This window comes from Salvia hispanica, chromosome 3, assembly GCF_029641045.1.
Source record: "Salvia hispanica isolate PSC_SH4W2 chromosome 3, Shi_PSC_v1, whole genome shotgun sequence".
Lineage (NCBI taxonomy): Eukaryota > Viridiplantae > Streptophyta > Magnoliopsida > Lamiales > Lamiaceae > Salvia > Salvia hispanica.
The window spans coordinates 22800375-22813588 of NC_142694.1; the positions used below are offsets into that span (position 1 = coordinate 22800375).

Consider the following 13214-nt stretch of genomic DNA (forward strand, 5'->3'; position numbering starts at 1 on the left):
TCGAGAACTGTAGCCCATGATTTTGAGTATGTTTTAAGTATCTCAAAACCCTTACCTTTACTTGGATTACTTGTGTAACGATTTAGCTTGTTCACGGCACAAGCTATGTCAGGTCGAGTGTAATTAGTCAAAAACATAATACACCCAATGACCCCTGCATATTCTTCTTGTGCAACAGGCTCGCTTTTGTTCTTGCTCAAGTGAATGTCAAGTTCAATAGGAGTCTTGACAGGCGCGCCATCATAGAAGTTGAATCTCTTTAATATTTTCTCAACATAATGAGATTATGTTAAGATGATTCCATCCGATGTTCTTAGAATCTTCATTCCATGAATTACATCGGCTAGACCCATGTCTTTCGTGTCAAAGTTTCAGTTTAACATGACTTTCGTATCGTTAATCACTTGAGTGTTACTACCCAAGATTAACATATCATCAGCGTAAAGACACACTATAACATAACTGTTAGAGTTTGTATACTAGAAATCACGTTTCGAGTGATTGAATACTGTAAAACTCTTATTTTATTTTTCAAGGAATAAAACAGATTATTTTTATCATAATGTTGTTATGTTTTACATTTAATGGATGTTAATTGCATGTTTAAATGTATAAGTTAACTTAACAAAGTCTAAGTCTTTGTTTTAGTAGACCGGTTGTGGGCGGCGTCCACTTTAAGATAAAACGGTCAATCCTAAACAAAAAAAAAAAAGAATTTCACAACCTAGGTGGAATTAGATTATCCATCGTGAAAGGTTGCAATGCCAGTCCGCATATTTCTAAGTCTTACTGAAATAAGACGACATTGGTGTGGTATAGCACTGAACGCTAACAGCAAGACTTGTCCTTGGGCTATCTATTGAAAGATGAGGTCTTGATAAATATTTGTTTCTTAATCAATGTAGGTTAGCATTGAGCATACGGTATTGATTATGCATTACCTTGACTTATCAAATGATGCGGGTTTTTTGTAACCCAATAATCCTGATATATTGGGTAGTGGTGATTAATATCTAGCGGTGCTAGGATTGCTATTATGTTGAATCGTGCGCGAGGCGAGTCTCGTTTGATAATGTCCTCAAGAGGAGCGCGAAACAAGGTTTTATTATTTGGAACCTAGCTAGTTGGAGTTTGATCACTCTATGAATAATAAATAAGCGTTTCATGCTAAGTCCACTTTTGGAATAAATAAGAAGTGCATTAAGGTCACAACACCCCCTAGTGTTATACATAAAACTAATATCAGCCATTGGATCACTAAATGGATTCTTCATACTGTAAATCCCGTCATTCGAAGTGGTCAATTGCATATTTCTGTAAATTGGGTGTCTTAAATCATGTATTTGTATGTGTTTTGTTTTTACATTATTTCACTAATGAGCTTCATTATCTGGTGAAAACTTGCATTTGTATGTGTTGTATTTTTACATTATTTCAGTAGATGAGCTACATTATGTGGTTAACTCTTGCATTTGTATGCGTAGTAATTGTACATTATTTTACCGGATGAGCTACATTATCTGGTTAGCTCTTGCATTTGTATATTATTTCACTGATGAACTACATTATTTGGTTAGCTCTTGTGTGTTGCATTTGTACATTATTTTACTGATTTGGTACATTATTTTCCATTTGTACATTGTTACATTATCTTGATACATTTTTCAGTTGTACGCGAAATTTATATTATTGCACTGATGTGGTATAATTTTTTGTATATTTTCTCATCAAAGTGATCTGACTTATCTATCTATATGATTGTGACTAGGTTCAAAGAGGGCAAGAATTTATTACTCTAACGACTTCGATGACAACATGCCCTTACGATTATTCCACTAGATTCGCCAACAATTGGAAGGAAACATCGAGGCACGGGCAAATAAGCGCAACAAGGACAACATACTCTACTTCAGAAGGCCGGCCACATAGTACATGAACATGACTAAGAAGTTGAACCCCAGACAAATTGAAGCTTGAATTCTTAAAACAATGTTTTCGTACTATGTAATTTGAAATGGGTTTGTAGGATTTTTTTTTCTAGATTTATGACGATGTAGAGCACTTGGAGTGGTTTGAATGTTTGTTTTTGAATGGTCGTGTCTTGGCAATTGAATGCTCTTTTTTTTAATGAATATTTACTGCATAATAACATAAAGTTACACTATTAAATAATATAGTATTAAAATCAATGTCCATATAAGTGACCCTTATACATTTTAATGTACATGCACATATTACTAACCCTTATAATTGTTCTCGTAATATTGCATTTTCTATGTTGTTGAATTTTATAATGAACATTTACAGCATAATAATGTAAACTTAAACTTGTAAATAATGTAGCATTAAAATACACGATCACTAAGCAACCCTTCAATTGGTCGAGTAATATTACATTAGTTATAAAGCACATATACATTACTAATGTAAATCATAATAATAATGTACGTTTCTGATAATGTAACGCATCATGACATAGTAATGTGCCATTGTAATAGAATAATTGGAAGAAGTGTATACAAGTCATAATAATGTAGTCATTCACTTAGAAATAATGTCTGAAAACTCATAAATAATGTAACCATTCACTGCCTAAACGAATGATGTAAAAAAATGCATACCTAATGTAGTCATTCACGAGTGAATAATAATGTACGAAAATTCATTGTTAATATAAGCATTCAGTAGTAAATAATGTAGATGTCAAAGCAGCTGTTAGAAACAATAGTTTGGAAAACAAATGAAAAAAATATCAAGATTTCTTCTTGTCATGATTATCTATGTTATGAAATCCAAAACAAAAAAAAAAAAACCGAAATTCAATGGATGTGGTGGTACTATACCCTAGCCCCATGGGTTGCTAAACCCAAGAGGAATGATTCAAACTTCCTACCATTAGTGATGGTTTTCGTTTGTGATTGGGTACTATAACCTAGCCCCATGGGTTGCTAAACCCAAGGGGAATGATTCAAACTTCCTACCCTTAACTCCCGGTCTTTGTCAAAGTTGTGTCAATGAATTTGTACTACAACCTAACCCCTTGGCTACTAAACCCTAGGGTTAGATATTAACTTCCGGCACAAACATAACTATACGTAAAACTATTATTACATGAGGTATTTCTACATTACATAACCAAAACCATACATTAGATTCTAGAAAATAAAGAGTGTCACCTGACTATTATAAAAAAAAACGCAAATTATACAAAGTTTTGATAAAAAAAAAATGCAAAACCCAATTTCTACATCAACTAACCAAAATAGCACATTAACTTATCAAATACTACGAGTGGCCCCAGAAAACCCTTTAAAAACGACTCCACGTTAACTAACCAAATTAGTACATTAACTTAACAAAAATTTGGGAGTGGCCTCGGAAAACTCTTTAAAAAATGACTATACATTAACTAACCACAATAGTACATTGTTTCACTGGAAATCTCTTTAAAAACGCAATACATAACATGAAAATCGCAACTTCTACATCAAATCACCACATGTTCTAAGCCAACAATGTTCCAAAAAATTATACAAAAATCAAACAACACACAAAGATCTAGAATTCATCTAAATTGAGTATTTGTAGATTACAAATCTACATTGCCTTCTTCTATCGTTGATCGAGTTGGTCGAGTTTTTGTGCGTGTAGGGATATAAAAAATAACAATTCGTCGTATGAATTTTGCTGAGTTTGTGTAGCGGAATCAATGTATAAATATACTTCTGCGTGAGTTTCTGTAGGTAGACAATTAAAAAAGGAAATAATATCAAATAAAATCAATAATAAAAGACAAGTCCTTATGGAAAAGGAGATAATCAAGGGAGTGCATAACCACTGCATTTGGCATCTCCCTAAACTAACCTTTTCGAATATTTTTAATAATTTTCTTAATTACACATGGCATGAAAATCAGCCATTACATGACAAAAATCATTTGTTTTATGTTTTACAAATATTTGTTGTAAGGACCTGAATACATCCCTATATATATATATATAAGACCTGAATACATCCCTATATATATATATATATATAGGGATATATTCAGGTCAGAGCGCTAAGTATGAGTAAAACTCAAAACACTTGCAGTCCATTGGATCATATGATCTAATGGTTAGATTAATGCCACGTGTCATCTAATAATGTAGAATTTTAGACTAATTATGTAGCTCGGATAATAATGTAGCATTTTAGTTTAATAATGTAACATTTTAGTTTAGAAATGTACAGTTTTAGTCTTACAATGTACATTTCTAGTCTAATAATGTACCTCGCCTAATAATGTAGATTTTTAGTATCATAATGTAACAAATCACAGCCATCCAATCTAATGATCCAAGGGCTGTGATTTGTGCTGTGTTTTACGCTAAGACGCTGTAAGGACCCTAACACACCCCTATATATATATATATATATATATATATATATATATATATATATATCCAACTAAGGCAAAAATTTGTTTCTACTTCAACCATTTGGTTCTAATAGGAATCAAGCCATCTCCAATAGCTTAATATTTCCCATGGAGTTTGCAGCTACTAAGGTGGAGGACTGGCCACGCCAACACACAGATGAGATGAACTGGGCAGTGTCATCCACTTCATCACCGGACAGTGGATCTGTGCTGTTGAATTTGAACGACAGTGCAGGCATCGGGAGGGCCTTGTGGTAGACAAAAACCTGTGCAACAAATGCAACAATCAGATGATGAATGAAGCTTGCATTATTATGTAATGTGGTTCTTATATCCGTGGTGTTTATTATATGAAACAACTTATATACTCCATACTACAAAATCTACACAATACTGGCATCAACAACAAACTAAATCTAACTCAGCAAATCACTCAAGAGGCTCCCGGAAGCACTTTATTCAAGACAAGGAATAAGATAGTTGTTAATTAACTGGCTACGATGAATGTTATACGAAGTTCAGGCTTCCAGCTCCTTTCTCTATCATGCTACTCAGAATGATAAAGATATTCAACATGATGAAATATTAGATTTCAAGAGCTTCTCAAGATGACTCTAGGCATGTAGCAAACTTAGTAGGTTGAAAATATGAATTTAACCTGTTAAGATTATATTTCATTGTCTTCTTTTAATATTCTTATACTACATCTTCCTTCTAATTAGGACCACCAGATAACGTGATAGGAATTCCTCATTACCTTAATTAGTTCTGCCACTTTGTGTTCAGGAGTTAAATTAGTTTGTGGTGGGAAGACTATGTTTTAAAAAAAAAAAAAAAAAACTCTTATATAAAGGAGAAAATTAGAAATGATGTCAAGAGGGCTCGAACTCGGCACCTCAAACAATAATGTCTAAGCTCTTTGCCGCTAGGACAAAGGCTTTGGACGGAAGACTATGTTTTATTTGTATCCATCTTTTGTGCTGGTATTAGAACCCTTTTGATTTACATTCAGCAGATTTGTTGGGCAGGGAGTTGTTTCTTTGCCATTTTTAAATAATCCATCACCTTTGCTCTTTTCTAGTCTGTCTCGGACCCATAACTGTTATCAATACGCAACGTACATCGGCCTAGTGAGAGCTAATTCAGGGTAACGATTTGGCAGGTCTCTACAGAGAGGAGTAACCAAATAATGTTTCAGCCAGTGACTTATTTCATGCCACAGAACGGATCCAAGAGCTAAAAACAATATAAGTTATTCCTACTTTTCTAGTCCATAGCCACAACCTTTGACTAGGACAAGCTGTGAAGTTGGGGACACTATCCTTCTATCGTCTCTTTGAGATTATACCCAGGGAAGGGGGCATCAAAATCAAGAAAAGGTCATTAGATATTACGATGAAGGCATACATCAGAGACAAAACAATTCATCTCTAAAACAAGTAAATATGAAGCAAAAGAAAAAAAATACCTCATTTGTTTCTGAGCCGGTGGCAATATAACCATCCGATACAGACAAGCCAACAAAATTCTGCAATGGCGATATATTCTATCAGTATCTACATGCGTTCATATATTTGGGTATTTCATGGGAATAAAATTGAAAACCAGGACACATGGAAGGTGCTTAACATCAATATATCAACTCTAAGAAGAAGTTCAGCATTGTTACCGCAAGATTTTGTCTTAGTTTTACAAGATAGCACGTGAACTGAATAAGAAAATCCACTTTTCGAAGTATGAGGTTATCGCAATGAGGATGAAATTTTTAATGGCTTTCAGGAAAACATATGGTAACCGGGAAGGTAAAAAATGGAGCACAAGATGACCTACTAGAGAATGTTGCAACAAGTTATGCAAAATATAAGGTTCATACGAACTTAAATGTGAGTCCATAATGGCAACTTGGTCTTGAATCGAATCAGAAGGTGGAGAAAACCGCTTACAGGCAAACATATAATCCAAAAATGCCACAACAAAACCAAATCTGAATGAGGGAAAAGATACCTTTACATTCAGGTGGCCTGTGAATGACTGCATGGGACAATCAAGAACTTTTGAAGTACACGTCGACAGATCCCAGAGCTTTAGTGTGTTATCCGTAGAGGCTGAGACAAGAGTTGTTGAATCGATGAACTTCACATAACTCACTGTCTTTTTGTGCCCAACGAGAGTACATAATGGCATTTTTGAGGACCGAAGATCATAATAGTATATCTTATGATCTGCTGAGCCAAATGCAAGAGTACGACCGGAATCTGTGGGGAATTGAACACAGCAGACATTGGCCTTTGTCTTAATGGTATCGACACTTACTCCCTGCAGTAGCAGCCCATGTAAGAAAAACAACTTATTACACATCCAGAATTAAACCCACAAGCAACGATAACTAGATGCTTTAGTACGTTTAGTTTCAAAGCTGACATCCACCAAGTGCAAAAGTAGAATTGCCTGATTGATATTCCAGAGCTTAACTGAACCATCATCGCTGCCACTGGCCAGCATTGTCGGATCTGCCACTGAGAAATCAACAGACCAAACACGTCGCTCGTGTTCTCTCATTTCCATGAAAGTCTGAGTCCTTGTGACATCCCATACCTGGAAATTATACCAAGCAAAACAATGAAGATTGGATAACAAGAGCATATGTTATTTAAAATTTGGGCTTTTAGAGATACCATCTTACCTGCACCACACCTTCAAAGTTACTCGAAGCAATCTGGCCTTTAATGTAGCTATTCCAACATATGCTGCTAAGCTTCGATCTACTAACCATTTCAACAACTGGATAATGAATATCACGATCTTCGTTCAAGATTGAATTGTACTCAAAAACTTTGATTTTCTTATTTACACCAGCACTCGCGAAAAACTCCCCATCACGGTCAAAACTAAGGGAGCATACAAGATTTGATGAATTTAAGAGATCTCCTTGCTTTAAATCTGCCTTAACTTTTAGCTTGCTAAAGGAAAGATATTTACACAATCCTTCTAGGAATGTATTAACCCATCCATTTGGCTTTTGCTCAATGCTCCGATCTCTTGACGATGGGTTACTAATGGAACTTCTTTCGGTTGCTATATTAGACCCTCCTCTGCCATCACTACTGACTTGAGATGGTCTTGCCAACGACCTACACGCTGTTTTTACAGATCTGCGTCTTGTTAGAAAATAAGCTGATTCCAATTTACGGAAATTCTTCATCAGCCGAGAACTTTTGGACAGAAAGCTTCCTCGAATCTCGGATTTCTGATTTATATATGCATGCTCTTCTAAGTCATCTGGGGCAGTCGTATCAAGGCCCTGTCTGATTCTCTTTCTTGACCCTGAGCTACCAGAATCATCATCATCTGCGCTGTTCATTAAATTGGGACCTGGCCCTGAACTCTTACCCAACTCTATGCTTGGATCTCCTTTCATCCTGAGAGAGGTCTGCAGTTTCGTGACTTCATCTATGTCAGAGGATATAAGTGACATAGTTTCATTCAAGTTATCAGCTGCTTCTTGCTTCATCTGTTGCAGTATCAAGAGAAATTCCAGCAATAGCTCCTGCTCCTCTATCATTTCTCGAAGGTCTATGGCTGCTTCACGTTTTTCTATCTCTTTTCTAGGTTCGTTCAAGAACTCACTTTGCAATAGTTCGCTGTCATGATATAAATATAAGAATGGGTAAAGAATTGGGAAACAGAAATTGAATGAAACCATAATTGAGTTAAACATAAAGCGCACAGCCATGAAAAGATATTAGCTAGCGCAAAGAAATTGTACTCCCTCCGTTCTATAGTAGTAGAGTAAGTCATTTTTTCATTTTGGGCGTTCCATAGCAGTAGAGTCATTTCCTTTTTTTTAGTAAAAAGTAACAAATGTTCCCACTCTTACTTTTCCCTCACTCTTACTTCATTATCTCTACTTTTTCCTCTGTTCTACTTTATTATCTTTTTATTTAATACGTCACACACCTTTTTCTTAATCTCCGTACCGGAAAGAAATGCTTCCACTACTATGGAACGGAGGGAGTAATTAATAGGTAGGAATTGAATGAAACATATCGTGACAGTAAATACATCATCATCTACATTCCATTCAACTGGGGCAAAGGGAGTTGTCAAGTTACAAAGTTACTGAATACTGAATATTCCCGAAAACATCGACCAAGTTACAAAGTTCGAACCAAGAGCTTTCCCATATTTCCGAAAACGTCATTTTCCAGCAGTTCAATAGTTTACACAAACAAATCTCAAATTTGATGGTGCATGCAATATAATTCAACATGACACAAATGTCAGACAATCAAGCAGAAATTCTATATGATCTGAACTTGAGCAAAAATTACACTTGATGTATACAAACTCACACCTCATTTTGGGCCGGCTACTTGGCACTGGGTGCAGCAGCCATAAGCAAAACGAAGCTTCTTTAGGCCACTTAAGAAGAAGCTGTGGAGGGAGGACACGGTGTCTCAGGCTTGCCATAGTTGAGATTTTCTCTTCCAGGGAATTAAAAGTGCAAAACAACTGCTCATATATAGACATGTCATTAAGATTCTTGAATACTGCATTTAACTGAACACACACACTAATTCTAACGCAGCACCATGTCATGGAAGAAAATTAGTATATTAGTTCAGAACATCTGCTGAGCACTGACCTCAAATAATAAGACACCAAGCTGATAAATATCTGAAGCGCACGAATTCGGATCACCAGAAACCTCTTCTGGAGTGGTGTACCAATTGGACTCCAAGATCATTATTTGCTTCATGGGAAACGACTGCTTCTTGTACCCCGTTGTTCGCTCATTGGCAGCACCTTCCTGAGCATGCACAGCTTGGCCTGAACTCGACTGCAAACAGCTGCTTGCAGAGTTAATCTGTGAGGCCGGGTTCCTAGAAAGATTAGCATCCTGCACGCCCGACTGACTCCTAGAGTGCTGCGACACAGGAGGCACAACCGAAGGTGAACCCTTGAGTTCAGCCCTTTGGCTGTTTGATCCATACTCGGGGGAATCCGAGCCGGAATCCGAGGAAGAGGCAGACTCAATGAACAACACTCGGTTGTACGCGGACATAATGAAACAGGAAGGCCTAACATTGTGAACTACAATCCCTTGTGAATGAGCCAAGTTCACTGCATCTACAATCTGAGAGAAAATATGCAAGCACTCAAAGGCATCCACAGTCCTATCCGGGTTATCCAACCACTTCCTCAAACTAACATCGTTGCATTCCGCAGGGCGGGCAACCAGCCCACCTGCCTCAGCCCCGACAAGGAGAGCCCTATGGCTATTGACATGAGTCCAAGGCATCCCTTTCCTGACAGAATCATGGCTACTATTATCTCCTGAAAATCTGACAGCACCTGGCCTCAAAATCCTAGAATTTCTGATAAAGAATGAAGAATTCAAACCCCTAGAGCTATCAGACCTCTCCCAACCAGACTCGGATGAGCCCTCCATAACTAACCACCTCTCACTATCAGTATACTTACATGAATTCCAGGATACAAACACAAACATAAAGAATTGCACAATGACTTGATCCACAAGATTTCAACACTTTCTTTTGCCATTCGGAATCAAGAGAACATCATTCCCATAAAATAATAACCAATATATGCCGCAAAAGAATTAGAGTCAGCTAGTTGCCTGTTGATCATATAGAGTTAGCATACGAATCTCTTAACAGTTGATAATTCTAAAACTCCACCACACATACAATCATAGTAAAGATATATCTAGAGAGAGAGAGATGAGTTATGAGCAAGAGAGGAGAGCAGCATCAGAGATTATGAGGGAGAGAGGAAGAGAGAGAGAGTGTAGGCCGAGCAAAATCCAAAACAACACGAACCACACAAACTGATACTATACTTTTTCCTCACATCCCAACACCAAAAATAATCAGTGTGCTTTTTCCCTTAAATGAAAGTACCACAGCCTCACAAAATTCTCCACTACCCCCAAACAAAAAAAGAATAAGGAAACGACAAAAACAAAAAACTAAATGTTCAAAGCATACAGACCTGTAACTTCATCGAATTCATTTTTTTCACATCGTAAATTGCGATCAGTGCCAGATGCGGAAAGAAACGATTTTGTGAGAAGATTTACAAACCCTAAACTAAATGGAGCTAGCCCTTGTTTTGTTTATCTACAACTCCCGCTTCCATTCATGTAAACCGGCGACGTGTCTCATTCTCGTCTTCAACCTCAAGATTTGTCCTTTTTCAAACAGAATTTATATAGTCGTGAATTAGGATTATTAAATCATTTCTTTTCTTTCTGAGCTCCATTTTTTTATTCAGTACACAGCACAATTACCCATGATCGGACCCAGAAATCACAAATGGTCAAAGATTAAATTACATGCCCATAGCCAACAACATGCCACTAAAATATTCCTAAGCAGACATCAGAGCATTAGAGCATCCACAATGGTAATAGGTATTCATAAGCCAGCCAGCCACTCTCTCTCCACAATGGTAATAGGTATTCATAAGCCAGCCAGCCACTCTCTCTCCTCATCAGCACTAAAAATTCACCTACCACATCATCATTTTAATCAAATAGGCTAGCCTAAGGTCAGCCACAGGCTAACCGCAATAAAAATAATTCAAAAACAACTATATTTGCGGAATTAAATTTACGATAAATTACGAAATTAAATTTACGAGATATATACGGGAAAATTCATTAACTTCATTTAAAAAAAGTATATTTATTTTAAAAAAATTACATAATAAAGAAAAAACAATCGCCGTGCAATCTTTCGTGCCCACAACTCTTCAATTATATCCTTTTGGAGTTGAATATGAGCATCAACTTGGCGCATGTCAGCATGTGCCTGGAGACGGCCAGCTTCATCGTGAGGTACCCCTTCCTACGTTGGGGGTGGCCACGTCGTGGCTTGGACCGGCTGCATCAGTATCGTCATTGGCCCAACTAGTCAGATGTACGCCTTCGTCTTCGACGATCATGTTGTGCATGATAATGCAGGCGTACATTATATCAGCAATGCTTTTGACATCCTACAAACGCGTTGGACCCTTAATTGCCGCCCATCGAGACTGGAGCACACCAAATGCGCGCTCCACGTCCTTGCGCGCCGACTCCCGCCGTTCCGCAAAGTATGTCTTCCTGTCATCATTTGCGTGCCTGATCGTCTTAACAAAGATAGGCCACCTAGGGTATATCTCATCTGCCAAGTAGTAGCCCATATCATGCGGTTGTCGTTGGCCATAAATGAGACGGTTGGACCGATGCCCTAACACTTCTCGTTGAAGAGGGGCGACGAGTTGAGGACGTTGAGGTCGTTGTTCGACCCGGCTACCCGAAAATACGCATGCCAGATCCACAGCCGGTAATCAGCTACGGCCTCGAGGATCATCGAGGGATTCTTTCCCTTATAGCCGGTCGTGTAGGCCCCCTTTCAGGCAGTTGGACAGTTCTTCCACTCCCAATGCATACAATCTATGCTGCCTAACATCCCGGGGAACTCATGCTGCTCCCCGTGCATCTGCATCAGATCCTGACAATCTTGGGGGGTAGGGCTTCGAAGGTATTGATCACCGAAAATTTGAATCACGCCCTGACAGAAAAACTTCAGACATTCCAGAGCCGTCGACTCACCGATGTGGAGGTACTCATCCCACATGTCTGCCACGCCTCCATAGGCCAACTGCCTGATTGTCGTCATGCACTTTTGAATAGGGGTATGGCCGGGTCTGCCAGCGGCATCGTGCCTGAAGCGGAAATACAGATATCGACGCTCCAAAGCGTCAACGATACGCATAAACAACTCCCTACGCATTCTAAAACGCCGCCTGAACATGTTTGCGCGAAACCGCGGGTCCGGAGCGAAGTAGTCGACATATAGCCGCTGATGTGCAGCTACGTGATCTCGATCAATCACTGCTCGGCGGTGGACAACGGGTCGAGGGCGAGGTATCGCCTGCTGTTCGACCCTTTGCATGTGCCGCTCTATCTCGCGGTTCATGTAGGCCTCCATAGCCTCGTTCATCCGTCGTTCGTACTCCTCAGCATCCCCACCACTACCACCACTACCACCACCCGCGTTACTGATCGCTCGATGTTGCTCTTGTACAGAAATGTAGAGAGAGAGAAAAAACTCGTTAAAACAAGTGGTGCAAATGAAAATGAAACTAAAATCGCGTATATATAGTGTTTCAACAATTTTCAAAAAAAATAAAATAAAAAATAGCGCTGGCCGATCGGCACGCCACAATGGCGGCCAGCGCTCGCAAATCGGCGTGCGCTCGCCTATTCTCTCGCCGAATTTGCGCTGGTCGATTCCAATGGTTCGGCTAGCGACGCGAATCGGCTAGCCGATGGGCTAGCCGCTATTGGAGATGCTCTTAGGATTAATTTTAACTTAATCGCAAGGTGTTAAAAAATTAACTCTGTAAAAAACAATTCTTTTGTTAGCCCAATTAACATAGCCTAGTCGACGCCATAGATTTTTATTGGATTAATTTCAGAGTAAAGGTCATTTTCTAGTCATTTTACACTTTCGGTCTTATACATTAACTTTTGAATTATTGAATTCTGAATAAATGAAAATTGTCCGCATTCGGGCATGAGATGTTATGTAAGTATTTCCTCCGTCCGTCATTAGGAATCTCATTTCTTGACAGCAAAGTTTCAATAAATGTTAAGAAAATTGGGTGAAAAAAAGTTAGTGGAATAGGGGGACATTAGTTTTAAATAAAATATGAGTGGAATGAGTTAGTGGAAGGTGAGATCCTATTACCATTTATGGTAAAAGTGAACCGGGACTCCTTT

General features: G+C 38.3%; 1 protein-coding gene across 3 annotated transcripts; it reads right to left on the reverse strand.

The window, feature by feature from the left end:
- Positions 1 to 3800: 3800 nt before the first annotated feature.
- Positions 3801 to 10626, reverse strand: LOC125214838 (protein SPA1-RELATED 4-like). 3 transcript variants are annotated; one of them, XM_089068220.1, is made up of 7 exons: positions 9066 to 10622; positions 8775 to 8932; positions 7104 to 8061; positions 6842 to 7015; positions 6425 to 6736; positions 5889 to 5948; positions 3801 to 4686 (listed from the first exon to the last, which is right to left on the reverse strand). In XM_089068220.1, exons 1-7 carry the CDS (start codon positions 9930 to 9932, stop codon positions 4498 to 4500), a joined length of 2718 nt encoding a protein of 905 aa, XP_088924346.1. In that variant the 5' UTR covers positions 9933 to 10622; the 3' UTR covers positions 3801 to 4497. The 3 variants fall into 3 exon arrangements, with proteins under 3 accessions (XP_088924346.1, XP_047971971.1, XP_047971975.1); XM_048116014.2 differs by having other exon boundaries at positions 6869 to 7015; positions 9066 to 10619; XM_048116018.2 differs by lacking the exons at positions 3801 to 4686; positions 5889 to 5948 and having other exon boundaries at positions 6504 to 6736; positions 6823 to 7015; positions 9066 to 10626.
- Between the last annotated feature and the right edge of the window lie 2588 nt (positions 10627 to 13214).